The sequence below is a fragment of the Varroa jacobsoni genome, unplaced genomic scaffold, assembly GCF_002532875.2.
Source record: "Varroa jacobsoni isolate VJ856 unplaced genomic scaffold, vjacob_1.0 scaffold_189, whole genome shotgun sequence".
Classification (NCBI taxonomy): Eukaryota; Metazoa; Arthropoda; class Arachnida; order Mesostigmata; family Varroidae; genus Varroa; species Varroa jacobsoni.
This window is the reverse complement of record NW_019213091.1, coordinates 141143-158491: the sequence shown is the minus strand read 5'-3', so window position 1 is coordinate 158491 and position 17349 is coordinate 141143. Positions and strand designations below refer to the sequence as shown.

Below are 17349 nucleotides of genomic sequence, written 5' to 3'. Positions count from 1 at the left end.
CAGCCTTGCCTTTATCCTATTCATAGTTTTCCTGGTGGCGGTTGGGACGGGTCATAGGATAATTTGCTGTTTTGGGCTCTCGCGCTCCACGGTGTAGCGCTGCCATAGCTTCTATTGGTACCGTTGCAAGAAGGACTGGATGGAGCCCGCCGAAATAAGTAAGGGTGATGAGTTTCCACAGATAAGAAAGGGCAAAAGCGGTTGAGAAAGGGCATTTCTACAAACAGTAATTGAACCGAGAATCATATCGTCTAATAGCGCTAGTACAGCGAGAGTTAAAAAAAATCGAGAGTTTGAGGGGAGAAAAGAGGTGTCGGCTAGAAGTAGCGCCGGGTGGCATTTCAACCGCTCGAACAGTCAACAAAGCGTGAGGCGTCTGAACGAGACGAGACGTATTGCACGCAAGCGTATAGTAATACTATAGTTACCCAGTACGAATGACACGTAACCGGTAAACCGAGAAAAATCGTTTGTTCGCCTACAATGAAGTGACTAGAGGGGCTACAATTCGTTCTATTAACACTGGTCAGTACTGGAAAAGTTTATCGCATCCGCGCAGCGGTCGAAAAAAGGAAACAGACATTGGCCCACTGAAAAGCAGCACGACCATGGCAAAAAACGGGACGACCACTAACGACCTAACGAAGTCATCCGCCATAAAGGTAAGAGTGAATTATAATCATGCCCGATGTGTTGTACTTACTGCAGAAGTATGTACCACCCATTGGAGGAATGGAAACGACAGGTCAATAATCAGACATGATTGACATGTTATCAGTGTCTCTGTCGACTCCCATTATCCGTAAGGCACAATATCGATTGTGATAGAGTTAGGTTTAGCTACCTGAATGTAACCTGGCAGTTCTAGTTTCATCTGTTCAGTTCCCTCGTTTGGTGCTTCTGTAAACCCTCGGCGGTGGAACAGCAGCAATTCTGTTAGTAATTACCTTTAGCTATGTGGCATCGCAATATAGTATAAGGCCGACACATCTAACGTGCAGAAAAGTCACTCCTCCATGCCAAAAAACAGCACAAGGCACGTGTAGCCAACGCAAAGTGTACACGTGTGCGCGCTTTGAAAATAACCTAATTATCTGCGACTGGAAAAAAAGTATCCAGGTGCACAATAGTCGAAATGTACTTTCGTCTCCTTCGTAATCCAACTTGTTTTAGCCAGTAGCAGAACTTGACGGTTCCGAAACGTTAATCGACGTAAAGTTGTTCTCCTTTTAAGTCGTGTTGTCCTCATTTTCTGTCGAACAGCTATCTCGCTATGGAAATAGACATGACGTTTTACGAAGCGGCAACTTGATAAAAGCTTACAACCGTAAACAAGCGCTATGCTTGTGAATTTGTCCAGCAACATTTCGTGTTTATATAAGAAGAAAAACTCATAATCAAACGTTTGTCAGGACGCCAATGAATGGAAGCGGTATGGGTTACGAGTAGCCTCTGTCGTTCTGTGCGACGATAGAACGACAACTTTGGCCAGCCAGAATCGACGTGGAAACTCACCGCGTATAGAAAATAACGATCAGTTCGATATCGTCAATGTTAGATCCTAGCTAGCTGACAAAAAGCACTTGTAGAGAGTCATTGTGACGATCGTTTGTGCTGTTCATGTCTAGGATCCGGATGCGTAATATGGGGTATGATAGATTTATTTGAGCCATCCTAACGATCATTTCGGACTATCTGAGATGTGAACAATGGGAGTAAACGCTTCGCGTACCGACGCAAAAGTGGCTTCAATTGGCAATTGAATAAAAACGAAATTCTCATGCTGTATCGTATTCTGAAGTCTATAATTTTGCGCACCATCTAAGAGCAGAGGTTCGTTGCTACAAATCAGGTATTCGAATTTGTTCGATAACTATCTCTGTTCCCTCCCGTAAGTATACTATGACAACAGTGGCATTATTTCGAAATTCTTAGGCACATTTTTTATGGGCGGCGATACATTGTTTTTTGCCGTCTGTGACCAGCATGATGTATTGCAGAGGAATGTACTAATGGACAGCGTTTCATCTCTTACTATTGGGTAACTATTGACTAATGATTATTGAAAATAGCAGACAAAATTACTACCTGCCAGACTACCTATACATAAATCGATGGTAAACGATAGACGCTTGCTCCAATAGCCAAGCGACCTGTGACAAACGCGTAGATCAGTCATTTTTTAGCAGACTAGATCAAAAGATTGACAGTAACGAATATGCCTAGTGGCGTGTCTCAATTTTCATTTTTTTCTCATCCTATTTCTCTTTTTTCAAATAGCCATCATTCATCACGATTGGAACTTCTACTCAAGACTCAATCCACTAACTCGTCACTTTCAAAATATTCCATCGTCATTACCTGAAGAGAACTTTTCAATAGTTAACTGTAAATCAACAATTTAGACAATAATATTTTGTCCAGATTAGCTCTCACCGGTTAGTCGTTTTGCGTTCACCTTATGTTCTTTTGGGTCTTCTATAAGTTAAATATTTAATTTTTCTAAAATTTTCTGTACGCAGCGTATCTTGTCGAAATTGTCGCTAATTATCGTATACAAACATTCAGATATATCGAAACTGGCTTCTTAAACTCTTTAAATTTAAGCCTCACATGAAAGCCTTTCTCGAGCTTTTCAGAAGCCGTATAATAGTTAATAATAGCGTAGATCATCGATATAGAACCAAAAAAGTCTTCATACCCACGTCTCGTTATGCCCAGTGCGAAATAATTAAATAATAGCGATCTTCGTTAACATTCCAAAACGACGAACATTTCTCCATCAGGACAACCTTGTTACTCTTTTTTTTTTTTTTTTGCCTAGAAAGAACCGGTTCCGGCACCAGTAGTAGCGAGTTACGGTGTGCCTATTACAACAGGCAATTCGTCAAAGTTCCTCCCAATTTGAACGCATTATCCTGTATACATGTTATCTATTCTATTTGAACCATTTCGTGAGCCCACACTCGAGATAGAAGCCAAGAAATGACCAAAGAGCATGGCAAAACGTATTTCTTCCGTATTCTATCAGGACTAGACACTTCCCACATAGTCTGTTCTATATATATCTTATACTACATCGATTTGCACTAGATCGACCAGTGTTTTTAATAGTATCGTCTTTTATTGACGCATTTTGTTTAGTATGTATTGCTGGAGAGATTTAAGGCAGTGATCCTTGTTTTTTTTTCTAAATAAAGATTCATTAGCTGCACCCATTATGGAAAATTTTAAGCTAGCCTCAAAAACCTGCTGTGTATGCTCTCTATTATTATACAAATATACCAGCTTAGTTCCTATTGACGGGTTCCTCTGGTTACTTGAAGTGACCATAGCAGTTCAGCGGCGCGATCTTGCTTGATTTTAGCTGTGGCCATAACAAGAGATCATGCTGTTTTCGCTTGGTCAGAACTCCACGATATTATACGAGAACAGCGCTATAAAAATCAATCCCCAGATGGAAGCAATGCCAGATTTGTACTCCCATGACAATAGCTAGTGGATATTGAAACGTAGATCCTTCGCTCAAAAGTCTAGGGGGGGGGGGGGATAAAAGCAACAATTTTGAACCATTTTATTTGTGGATGCAATATAAACTTTACCAACTCTCTACGGTATTTCAGATTCCGGATGACTACGCCGGATATCCACTGAACTCATTCTGCATTCCTGCTCACTACTCCGAGGACCTGGAAAGAATTCTGTTGCCCTGCGGCCTCATTTTGGACCGCGTAGAACGGTTGGCGAAGGACATAGCTATGTACTATCAGGACCAAAGTTTTTCGGCATTTTGTGTCCTTAAAGGCGGCTATAAGTTTTTCGCCGACCTTCTCGACCGTGTGAGGCAATACAACCGTTTTGCGGGGCATAGTTCTGTCCCTTTCTCAACTGAATTCATTCGTATTAAAAGTTATGTGGTAGGTTCATAGCTGAAAGTCTTTTTACCTTCGTTTCACTTATAAAAACGATTTCGTTGCTTTGATTTTGTACTCCCGGGTTTGATTTAAAGGCAATTTCTGTACGTTTTCTGAGAACTCATGTAACTGTTATCAGTTGCGTGCAGTTACGTGTAGTCAATGTAAACATTGTAACACCACCTGGACGTAATAATCCGAAATGGTCCTCAGCATGACACGGGCAAGGCCTCTATTGTGAATTGGGGCTGAACGGTTTCAGCGTGATGCAATGAAGCACTTCACATACGAAACCTATGTTAGATGTTTTTCTAACGTACTCATGTATTAACTTTTTTTTTGCAGAATTGTATAATATTCATAGGATTTAATTTTCCTCGATTAGTGCATTTTGACCAACAAAATATTTCATTTGCTGTTTAAAACTGTAATTCCGTTTGGGAAGTTTTTCTGTCATCTGCTACTACTTAGTAATGAAAAATACTCTGAAGAACCCTCAAATTACAAACATGAATTGAAAAACAATATTAGGGACAATCTTATTATATCTCATAACCATTTTTTTTGGTACTTTTCCCAGATATACTTTAAATCGGACGCTTTTTTTAAACTAAATGAATCGTCTTTCAAACAATTATTTAAAACATGTCTGAAATCATTAGAGGTGAAAATGGTATCTTTATAACAATATTACATATAATTAATCTAACTCTAATTTTTTTTACAGGATGGTCAATCTACCGGAGAAGTTAAAATGATTGGGCTTGATAATTTCGACAACATTCGAGGCAAAGTAAGGTTTTTTTAGTAGTTTTAAGTTCTGTCACATTCTCCCAGGGCGATGAACTTTCTCGTTAGCCAAAGGTCGACCATCTAGACTCTCAACTTCGCCTGAATTGTTCTCTATTATAGCAAGCGGCGTAATATGAATATATTCGGTAGTGTGGAATTGTAAGCATTATGCTTTGTTATTGGGTTTCCAGCCGAATTTTAATGTTCTCAGAGCTAATTCTTTATAGATGATTTCCCTTACTTCTTGTTACAAGAGGCATGGTATTGTCTTGAAATGTGCTTGCAGGGAAACAGGGAAAAATAGGCTACAAATTTTTTTTCATGAAGCCTTTGGACACTAATTAAACCTTCTTAGGGTTGGGCAGCTCTAAGGAGAAGAAATTCTTATTACTAAGACCCAACGTTCCGTGATCTTTTTTGGTAGGGCTCTTTTTTCTAAGGCTGGAACATCTCTTAACCCCGCTGATTGTCTATTTCCTAGTAAACGTGATGATAAATGTTGCGTAGATAAAGTAACTGAGCGGGTTGAGACAAATGTTTCTAAATATAATCCCACTGAGGTAAAAATATCATAAATGTAATAGTTGTTTTTCGCGCTATCCGCTAGTCGTGTTCGTAGAAATTAAAAGCAACACTCACATATCTTAATTAGAGATAATTTTTGTTACACATTTTTTTAATTATTACTTTTATTTTGTTGCGACTTGCTTGTAGAATATCCTCATCGTGGAAGATATCATTGATACAGGCCGCACAATGGTTGCCCTTTTGGAACACCTCAAGGAATATGAACCGCGCGAAATCAAAGTGGCTTCACTCTTCATCAAGCGAACTCCTTTTAGCAACGGTTATCGACCTGATTGTAAGTAAATACTTCAGCGAAAACGATTTGGTTAGATTATATATATATATATATATATAGTTTAGGTACTAATGTTGCACCTTATTTTGATATTAGTCAATGCACTTCGTTAGAACTAAAACTTTAAGCCTATAATTTAATATGAAGTAGGTAACGGTAGAAAATATAGAGTAGGCGTCCGGCCATGGTTATTTCGTGCTGTAGCGACGTTTGTATGTTAACTACAATGCCGTGAAAACTCCGATTGACTTTTTCAGATATTGGATTTGAGACTCCAGATCGTTTCCTTGTCGGCTATGCCCTCGACTATAATGAACGATTCCGTGACCTCAGCGTAAGTACTTCATCATAAATCAATTATGCCGAAAACAAAGTTATTTTTCGAGCGGGAGTTGGTATTTTCCAGTGCCTTCTTATCTGACAAATCCGCATCAGAGCTATTAATTTTCGTGCTTACCTAAGTTTGATAGCTCACGACACTGAAAATGCAGATGCTGAAAGAGCAGAAGCAGGCTTTTAGGCACCAGAACGGGCGGACACGGCAATAACTCTCGAAAGACTGTTTGACTAAAAAAATAAGTTTGGATTTTTTTATGTTAATCGTTCATTTTACCTATCGGTTGTTGGTATCATTTAATGGCCAAAGTTGCTCCTAGCGTATTATAGAAAGATCCAGAAAAAGCTTGATAGCTTTGACCTCAGCAATTGGCCCCACCGATTGCCCCTCTTAACTGCTTTGCAGCCCTTCAATCTTAAAATTGGCTACATGTGGAATGAGCTTAATCTGGGATAGTTTCACACGGTACTTGAGCCTAACGCAAGCCTCATCTAAAAGAATCTTGGGGTTGCACCTGACGACCCGTAACTCGAAATGTGTTTGCAGAATGAAAAAAACAGGGAAAAATAGGCTACGAAATTTTTGTCATGAAGCCCTTGCACACCAACTAAACTAACCTCTTGGCAGTAACGCCATTGAATGCCAGGAACTTCTGTCGCCGTTCCAATTGATCAGCAAGTTTAGCACTCTAAGAAAACGTAACAGAGTGGGACTGAAAATCTGCAGAAGAAGATTTCCACTAAACAAAGGTCTTGACAGACGAGACCGAAAAACAGCTTTTCGCTATATGCCTATCAAACTGGTTCCTATGTAGGGTCCATTCCAATTTGTACCATGCCTCTCGCTGAAATTCAATTGCTAGCCAGCCTGGCTTGGTAGTAAACGGAAAAATAGCAGAAACATGGTGTATCATATGTAATGCAATAATTTTCGTAAATCCTAAGGCGATCATCTTTAGAGAGGGAGACTAATTTTAGAGAGGTTGTTTCTTTCTCTTCGCAGGCCGTCATATGTATCGTATAGGATTGTATGGAAAGCCGAAAATGAATGATTGATAAAGGCATTTATTTACCAGTACAAAATGTAGGGTTTTCGGTGAAGGTCAACAGTATTTACTCGATTGAATCTGAAATTTCGGTTTGGCCTGGCACCATCTATACCGCTAATTATCGTTTGTTCGTTTAATTTTAGCACGTCTGCGTGATCAGTGATGTCGGCCGTCGAAAGTACGCGAGCATCAAGTAACTGTGTAGCGTGTAAGTTCGAACGGGCGGAAAAGGACACGAGCATAGCTGCGTATGTGATTCATGTAACAAGTAGCCAAAATCATATATTCACCATATATATCACATTAAACTGCCACATTACCATATCTGATCAGCTTAAAAATTGTCATGTGGTCTTATAATAGTTGTTGACTTCGGATCCGGCTCCGCGTTATTATTCCAAGATGAAAGTAATTACATCAAAAGCGCGTTTGGTAAAATAATAAATATACGCGTGAAAATAATAAACGGTAAACTTTGTTTCGCTGCGAGGCGGAAACATTTTCGTTTGTTTATCACCTTAAGGACTCTATTATATATATATATACCGTGGGTTGTTTTGTCATCAGCAGATGAAGCCAGCTGCAGGCAAATACCGAAGGAGAAAAAAACAACGATAATCTTCACGAGCGTAATTATCCATGTCTCTAGTCTATTTCTACAAAAGAGACGTGTTAGAGAGCGGCTAGCGCAAGTGATGAGTACAATGCTTTGTATAATTATATCAAATAATAGTCATTTTAATAATGACTGTAGTATGTTTAACTATGTATATAAATAACCGTAATTTCTATCTCTAATTGTTCATACACTCGAGCATAAACGTATTTTCTGGGTTTGTTAGCACCTATCATCAGTGCCTTTCATAACACTTGCTTGAACGATCAAACAATTTGTTTCCGTAAGACTATATATATATATATATATCTATCAGCGAGCACACCTTTATGGTCCTGTTTAAGCATTTTGCTAAGAAAATATGCTTCAAGGGTACTAAAAGTCAGGCCTGAGATTTTTTTTAACGAATTTGTATATCGCATCATGCCTGTACTATAGGTTGTAGTAAATTGACACTATTTTTATGACGCAAGCTTTTCATTGTTATTAAAAAAATACCTTCTTTTATCTAGATCTTGTGAAAAAATAGAAACACCATTTAAGCAGGAGAACTAGTGTAGCCCCGCAAAAATTGTTCGTTTACCTCAGCTTTTACAACACACCCTTAACAAATTCCCGAAACAACTTACTGAGAAAGAGTTTACATTTATAAGACATTAAGTTTAAGATTGTTATAAACCTGCTACTTGTTCACTTCTTCACATGGCGATCTTTGCCATGTTGAAAAAAACATCTTTAAAGTACTTAATACTCATTACCTCATCGCAGACTCAGCTGAACTTTACAAACATAATCCAAGCGCAGGCCGATAAACAGTTTTTGAAAAAAGCAAAAAATCCACACAAGATGCTAACAGCAAACGCTAACTACGAAATTGATTCACCATATTTTCTATGCCGATACCCGCCAGAACAAATACGAGGCCACTCGTTTATGTTTCTGTATATATATAGTTGGCCCTTGTTAGTAGTTGTAGTTTTTCCTAATTTATTAATAGTATTTGCTTGCACCGCTAATAAGCTCTTCTTGTACAAGCAAAATCCTACAGGAAGTCTGCGTACCGGTTAAGCATTCCTGGACGGTTTTCAAAATGAGCCTTATTCCAGTAAATCGTACCCTGCTAAATTCCCATTAAATTGAGTGTTCACCGATTTAATGCTTGTAAAACTGCTTGTAAGCTTAAATAAGCTGCTGCTGCTGCTTCTCCCGTTATTGCGGGCAAGATTATACGTTTCGAAAGTGACGTGTCGTGCGCTTCACACACTTCATCGATAGGTGAAACTGGTTCAACTACTGGAACAAGGGCTGAAGTGCAATAGTAGGCCAGTCAATGGCGGAGACACTATTTGAAAATCCAAAAAACATAATCAATTATAAGCTCAGGCGAACTTTAAATAAATACGACACAATAACAAGCCTATATTGGCGTATTTTGATTTTCTGCGTATTTTCCACTTCTTGATATTGTGAGGTGTTACACTTCGAGCCGCGGTCAGGCTGAACGCGTTACTACGAAGGTACTACGTGATGTCTTTCTCAACACTGGACCTTTTTATTGACTTCACGTACGAAGGTTTTCTGGTTCTGAAACTTGCATTCGTACTATGAGCATAATTTATACTATTTATTAGTTGATCTGTTTTTACATTGCCAGCATCTCTAACTGTATGGAGGGCAGCTAAAGATTTCATGGTTGCTATCGGTGACAATCTGACATCGTCTTCTGATGGCTTTATGAAAAAGGACTGTCTTTTGATTGACACATGCAGACTACTCGCGCAGGTTCTGCCTAGAGAATGTTTGTGTCCTGAATCGATTACCTAATGCAATAAAAAATTCATTTTCTATTTTGTTCATTGTTGCACGTGGGTTAAAATCATTCAAACTGAACTTGAAATTCTTCGTCCTTTTTAACCGATTTCTGTGACTGTTCGGCACCATAAAGACTTCTAGGACGAAAGAGCGAATATGATGGGATGAACGGCGTTGCTTTTTTAGGACACAGCTAACCTCCTAGCTTTTTGCCAGCTTGAAGATCATCCATATTGGCAATCGATTGTAGCTGAGCTTCCAGTTGCCTCACATCGTCGCTTAGATTGACGATTTTTTCGTTCTTTGGTGAATTTGCCCCTTGCTTTGAGATGACCCCATCTAGAAACCTGTGTAGGTCGTTGGGCCGTTTGACTTTGTCAAACTGTGGCCGTTAGTACCTTATCCACGTATTGTTTCGTATTTCACGTTATTAACTATATTCATGAATGTTTCTTTTATATTATAGGTTGTAGCCAGTAGTATGTGTGACCTCTATCTTCCTGCACTGTCTCAAGGAATTTCTTGAATATCCCTTTTTCAAACAATTCCAGATTAAGTTGTTCCTAAGGCTTATACAGATTTTTTTAACTCTGAATAAGGAAGATCGTTAAGGCCTTATTGGGCTGCTGAAAAAATGATAAAATCATGTATGCTCTTGAGATTCTATTCCAAGAATCCTTATATTGATACCTTTAATGACCAATGACTATGAACAATATCAGCAACTTTTGTGCTGCGATCTTGCCAGATATAGATCGGCGTGACTCGTTCATTACTCATTCAACGTGCGCAAAAATCAAATCCCAAACGATGACCATATTTAATAAATTCTTCTTGTAAATATACGTCATGATGCTAATATACATATATCTAATGGTAGGAATATATAAAAATCTAAAACTACCTTCGTATTGATTGACACGGAGAGAAAGAGAGACGGATACCGATTGGCAATATGAGCCTCCATTGAATTGCCAAAATGTTGTTAGGCAAACAGAGATCGCAGCACTGTTATTAGAGTTTTTTTTTTTTTGCCTTTAAGCCGTATTACTATTTTTCAGATCGATTCAGTCTTTAAAATCTTTTGTTTTTGCTATAATTAGAGACATTGTGGAAGTGAGTGACTTGATATTAATACGTCTACGAGGTGTTCAAGCGAATCGCTCTTTTTTTTTATTTAAACTTTAGGGGGGTGACAGCAGTTGCCAACGGAGCGTTGAAAAAGAACCAGAAATTAGATGAGTTTTCAAAATGTTGATCTTTGATATTTGGACAACCCAATAAAACCCAGTTTTTCTAAAATCATCATCCTAAAAGGCATCATTAGAATCATTGAAAATTACTATTTACGTTCCTTTCGATTGTTTTTAGTCACGTATTTATTACGAGTTTTTCGGTTTGACCTAAATTGTAAACGTTCGAAAGCTTCGTCTAGCGACAAGTATAGCGTAAACCGTCAAATTTATAATTTCGGTGGCACTCATTTCGGCGCAAAAATCTTTTACAATAGCTGCTCTTCATTTACGCTCTGAGGATGAACATTTTGCCTGTGAAATTACTAGCACGTAAATTATACACATAAAACAAGAACTTATCTAGTGCTAATGACAGCGGGTACTACGTATTTTTGGTGCATTAGTAAAACTGCTTTCAAAATCTTAGCGAGCACCCTGTGTAATACGTATCGAGTGCTCCTTATCGAGCCATAGGCAGAAAACCACTTGTGAACGGAGTCTGAGTCGAAATAATTGAGTGCCACCGAACATGAGCCGTTGACGTTCTGATTTCTTTAAGTTGACATATTTAGCCCCATGAAATGAGACAATGCGGCATCTTTTAAACGTTCAATTTTCGACAAAAAAAAGTGCGGGAAATACCTGAACATAACTGCTACTAGGTTCTAACGTGAGCTATTATTAAAATAGCGATTTATAGGCTTGTTTACTAATTAACTCAACAGACTAGTTCCGGCCCTGACTTTATTTCTAATAGTCCTTACTACGCGCCGCGTACTAAATGTTCGCTAACCTGCGGACCCAATCGTCGATAAAAAAAACGTATAATAGGCTCGCTAATATTTATCGAGCGCGTTCGAAAGATTTGATCGACTGTCGTTTTAGGTAGGCGGACAGCTGACTTTCAATAACCCGTTAGGTTGGCTGCAATGGAGCTGTAGCACGCTTTTGCTTTATTTTAATATTTTATTCTAAAATCAGGATACTGTCGTCATAGGGACTAACATTCGGAATTTTAAAAAAAGTGGCCCGCGTATCGTTAGAAATCATAATCGTAAGAATCTTGTTACGTCACCATTTAGGTACAGCGCCCCGCAATAGAATCCAGTGTTGTTTGGCGCATACGTGCTCCTGCTCGATTCTGTCTAATAGATCTTTCAGCCAGCGTCTCAACACGGGTACTTCGTGCACTAACTCATTGAGCTTCGCTTCCCTAGCCAGTAAACTTCCCCACGCGTTAGCCAACGCCTGATGCCCGTCCACCATCTTCTTCGCTCTCCGTTTCAGAGCCTCTCTCTCCACACTGACTTTGAAGTGTTCTTTTTCCAGGTCGTTCTGCCATTCCCGGAGGTATTTACTATATTTTCTAGCAAAACTCTGAGCCTGATCATTTTGTGCCTCGAATAACTGCGGAACTTCCTCAAGATCTGCCAGAGTCAGCACGTAGTCCTTCGGCATCTCCTGGCTTACCAGCACTACTTGTTCGATGTAATTAATTGCTTCGCGGAGCCCCCGAGCTGCCTGAAGTTGAGCTTCCCGTTGCCTGGCCTCGCCAATCAAGCGGGCAATATTTTTGCCCCTACTTGTATTCCATTCGGGCTGCTCGACGGCTGTGTCCAGTAATTTCTGTAGCTTCTCGTGAAGCATATTAATTTTTTTGGCCTTGTGCGTGGCAAGCAGTACGTTGTCCATGTATTTTCTCATGTCGATTAATATCTTATCCAGCTCTTTCGTTTCCTCCTCGAGCTCTAGCTGTTCTTTTTGAAAGTCTAACCTATCGGCCGTCAGCTTTTCAAAGTCGGCAGCATAACACTCCTGTTCAGCGGCGAGTTGCTTCGATGTGTTTTGCTCTAGTGCCTGTATTAGAGCTTCATTCCGTTTGTCCTGGTCGTTTGGGCGTAGGTCGCCTTTGCACTCCATCTGTGAATTCTGCGCTGATTGCTGCCCCTCGAGAGCTGGGCCACCACTGGGCATTTCGTCATCTGGATGACTATGGTCGCGCCCTCCTGCAAGCACCCGATTCGACAGTCGCTTCAACATTCGTCGACCGTCATGACGGTTCCGGTAGAGGAAACCGGGTAAATCCATATTACTCTCCGTCAACCGCGCTCTGTGTAAGTCAGTGAGATCCACGGGAACAGAAGAAGAATCAGTTAAGGGGGACAATGATAGCCTCGCTATCAAAACCCCGTTGCCCAGTTAAGTCAATCGAGCGACAAAAACTACGTTAGTCCAGTTGAATTGATCAGTTACCCGGAAATACCTATAATTAAAATTGAAGAATTTTTTAGCAAACGTTTTGTTGTTTTCACGGCTTAACGACCACCCTTCGATTATTATTTTTAGTTCGCCCGCCGCTTCTGATGAGTAAAAGTCTTTTATAAGATCGGCAATCGTAACTTGTATTCAACACTTGTATAATATATTCAATATGAACTTTATCAAGTTCGCGCAACATTAAATGAGCTTCACTCGCTAACCGGAACGTGCCTACTACCGACATATCTCGACTCATTTTAAGATAAATGACCCTATTTCGGCTATGTCTAATATTTTGCCTAGTGGATCCCTAATGTCGTCCATAAAAGACGCTGTTTAAATGGTTACCTTAGTGTCCATTCAACGTGTTCTTTCTATTTCATTCGTGACATCAAGCATTGTAGAAGCCGTTGTTCCTAAAAACCGAAGCATCTATACATCATCTAAAAAATGAGTTAAAATTGCGTATGCTCGTTATGAGGTTATCGTTATGGAAAGCAGGAGAAACGTCCGGCTTTCGAGGACCAGTTATCAGGACGTTGTTAGGTCATATTATCGAACAGCCATACCTGTTAATTTTAAAAATAGTTCTATAAAACGTATACGTATGCGTGGAAAAAAGTCAAGCGAGTTCCTCTTTTAAATTTACACCCATGCATTTGTAATAAAAAAAAAAAAAGATAATAATGTTTTACATACAAATCTTCTATGCTTCAATATTTTAATGTACGGCGAAATAGGCCATGATGATTATGATGTGATCGAACTGCGTTATCGGTTTACGATAACAATAGGTACTTTTTTCGAATCGCCGGGCCGCCGTTGGGCGATCGTGTGCCTCGATCCAATATCGCGAGTTCTCTCCCTTAAAAGAAATGTGTGTTTTTTTTTGTCAGTGACCATATGGTCTAGAGCCAATCCGTCTTGATGATTTTGCAATTATTCAGCATACAGAATCATTGAGCGAATCGCACATATGGAGCCACCGTATATTATTATATTCGTATACACGTGATTTCTCTATTCTATAAATGTATGTTTGTTTTAACCTGGATTCCGACCTGGACATATTTACTCACTGTGGTCACGACTTCGGTTCGGATATGGCACATTTTACAAAACTTTCAGGCATAGTTTCGAAATTGGCAAAACTGTTTTCGTGGCTCGATATTCTGAATTCAATGGCCTCAGATTACTGGCTGATAACATGTTAAACGTTTTAAAAATTCAAACAAATCCAATGATAACCGATGTTGTCGAGTTCAGCCAATAATTTCTGTGCATCTGAAAATATCAGAAATAGCAAAACATTTTCAACCTTTTTCGATTCAGTCTTTATTGTGGATCTTCGACTCCGACGGCCGGAAGATTGCCTCACAACCTATATAATAGCAAGCAGTTATGTGAACTGCCGATTTATCATTTTGGCTAGGGTTCATCCATCACGAAAACATGTGACAATACTTGTTTATCGTTCACACTCTGAAAACCAACTTTCTGCTCTTCACATAAATACCGTATCAGGATAATGGGCAATTCGCATCTTCTATACAAGGCGCTGTCTCCTCAGAAAACCTTCGTTAGACATCGTGAACCTCATTACTGAAGGATTTTACTTAAGACACAGAATAATGCTTAAATCAGGTTTAATTACCCAATTTGGACGAAGCAACATTAAAAAAGAAAGGCAAGATTAAGTCACACAAGTAGGTGCGCACATTTGAGAAAGTGCCGAGATTTTAAGTGTCATTTTATGCATTTTCTTATAGAGGCTCGGGGGATTATCACTAAAACATCGCGCATGTTTACAAATACCTCTACCAAATACCCTCTTACCAATACCAAAGACTTTATACGCATAAAAATGTTTTTCTATCGATGTTTTCTTTGCGAACGTAAATCGTAAACAATCTTCCATAATGATACATGTATTACAATCAAATGCAATACAAAACCACATGCTTGTATCTCTACGGCAGGTACTTGTGTCGCATTTCAATCGCTGTTAATGTACACTGAAGACGTCGTATTTACTACGTAATATGATGAATACTAATTAAACAATGCTAGCAACGGACCGACTTTTCTACATCGACTTGCTCGCCCAATTTTCCATAAGTATGTCGCTCTTACGCGAAGATTATGAAGAGCACTTGTCGAAGCTATGAAAAGGACATTTTAACTAGCATAATAGGACTAGATCCCGGAAAACACGGGACGGGTCATACATAATCCGGACTGCAATGATATAAATTACTAGGGTTCTTTGTCTGCCGACTGAAGTCCGGTTCAAATACAATCGTATCTTAGGCAGATCTTGCTCGAGCTCCAGCTGTTTATTCGTGCCTGCGGTACAGGCCTCCTCTTTGACCTGATATATTCTGATCTAATGCTTGTAGTAACGCTCTGCTCCGCCTGTTCCGATTCGTCCGTTCACTCTAGTTGCTTTTGAGCTTGCCCCTCCACCTGCTGCCGCTGCCGCCGCCGCCGCCAGTGTTGCTACTGTCACAATAGGGCCTCTGATTTATGCTAGGCTACTAGTACAATGATTTGGAGGGAATTAGACATACTCGGACTTCTTACTTAGGTTCACAAATTCAGTATTAAAAAGGGAAACTTACTAAGCGTATAGAAACATGCTTCTTGAAGCGACGTTTACCGACAGTACCAAACGTTAATCATTTAGCTGTTAGTTTTCACTACTGCTAAATTTTGGAGCTTACACTAAAGAGACCAAGGTGACGTCAGGCATTATGGAGCCTTGCCAAACTAGAGCGTGTCGCACTGAGTTAATACGAAACGAGCATTCGCCTAGAAGAGTCGCTCTGGCCATAAAAAGTGCCACTTTGATGGCTGCCTTCGACAGAGATGAGTTTTGGCTACGTGACGCCTAATCTTAATTTCAGTCATTCGAAAGAAGATCAATGATCCGTGGGTTCATAGAATTCGAAAAATAGGGCGCCGCTTCTAACTGAGGTATATTTAAAGGGCTTTGGCGTGCTACCTCCTATGAGCAGTACGGACACTCGACAGTAGTCTCTTTGCATGCTTGTAGTTCTTGTCAAGAGTATAGAACTTGTTCTTGGCAGACCGACGTGGTAATGCTATTCTTATCAATTCAATCGAATAGCTTTTGCCATGGAACGCCGTAAAAGTTCTAGGGAATCTATTCAAGCAGATCTAACATTAGATCACAGACGATTACGTTGGTGCACTGGAGCCATTCATGTATAGCTAAAAGAGACAATTAATATCGCTCCCTAACTTCAGTAACCGTCAAAAATACGTCTGTCCCGTACAAACTGATCCCGTTTGACACGTTAAACTATAGGAGATCAACGATGCTAATCCTGAATGGCACTTACTTTGGTACGCTCGAAAAGTCATTTCAGAATTAATCACGAAACAGTTTCGCTAAAAATGCCTAGGCTTACATGAAAGCTTTTCTTTTTAGTTGCTATTATTCATATCGCATACTTGTGTCCTTTTTAAGGACGTTTAGAAAAACATCACTTATGCGTATTGTAAATTGCAGGGTACATGCGAGTAAATATTGGCCACTGTTATATTGGCGATAGCAATAAATGAATGGACACGACGGCGTAAGACAACGAAACCAAGAAACTAGCCCATATTTATCGCTATGTCTTCACTTATCCGCTCAGGCATAGTTTAAACGTAGGTAAAACTTTAGGCAACTTGTCACTTTCGCAGCGATTTCGTTTCGGTTTGACAAGCGTTTACGGCATCGCCATATTTGCCAATAAAACCTTGTTGGGGAAAGTTTCCTTGACACAAGGCGAAACTTACCGGCACCCTAAGGATTATCAATAAATTGATCGGTTATTTATAAGTATCGAATTCAAACCTCCCTGTTTGATTGGTTACAGTATGTAAGCATGGGCATTATTAACGACGTGCACCTGTTAATACTATCTTCACATGAACTTCATACAGGGCGCGAGATCTACATTGAGGATAGTTATTGTCACATTGTTTATTTACAAACTAAATTTAAGTAGAAGCGGACATTTCGATGAGCCTTTTCACAAGTGTTAATAGGATCATTTCCGGTGAGCGTGTTTATTCGATGCAATTTTGTCGGTCCTACACTTGACTTCCCGCCCACGTATAATTCAAGATGCCTTTCTATATACAAACCTTAAGATCATCGACTTAGATATGCTATAGAAATCAACGCATATCTCAATTGCGCTGATGAGCCCCTGGAAAAATTATTGGGGCCAGAATCTCTATCTATCTTGATGCCACCACTTCAATCACGCTCTTACGTGATTGTCATGACGTGGATGAAATATTGCCGTTTCTTGATCTACAAATTCAGCCGTACGCCTAACGAAATTCGTCCGTTCCAACGCAGCTTGCCTTTAATTGAGCCTCGTCGCACTGCTAGTTACACTTCCGTTAATCCTGCTAGTATAAAAACGTGAGAGCCACGGATCACTAGTGAATT

General features: G+C 39.6%; 1 protein-coding gene across 1 annotated transcript; it reads left to right on the top strand.

Moving 5' to 3' along the window:
* The first annotated feature begins 280 nt into the window (after positions 1–280).
* Positions 281–7450, top strand: LOC111272715 (hypoxanthine-guanine phosphoribosyltransferase). The gene is made up of 6 exons (XM_022854295.2): positions 281–662; positions 3624–3917; positions 4642–4707; positions 5421–5568; positions 5826–5902; positions 7097–7450. Exons 1-6 carry the CDS (start codon positions 609–611, stop codon positions 7148–7150), a joined length of 693 nt encoding a protein of 230 aa, XP_022710030.1. The 5' UTR covers positions 281–608; the 3' UTR covers positions 7151–7450.
* Positions 7451–17349: the final 9899 nt, after the last annotated feature.

Coding starts and splice junctions, on each gene's coding strand:
- LOC111272715 (XM_022854295.2), top strand. CDS start 609: ATGGCAAAAAACGGGACGACCACTAACGACCTAACGAAGTCATCCGCC. Junction 663..3,623: donor CGAAGTCATCCGCCATAAAG/GTAAGAGTGAAT, acceptor ACGGTATTTCAG/ATTCCGGATGACTACGCCGG. Junction 3,918..4,641: donor TTCGTATTAAAAGTTATGTG/GTAGGTTCATAG, acceptor TTTTTTTTACAG/GATGGTCAATCTACCGGAGA.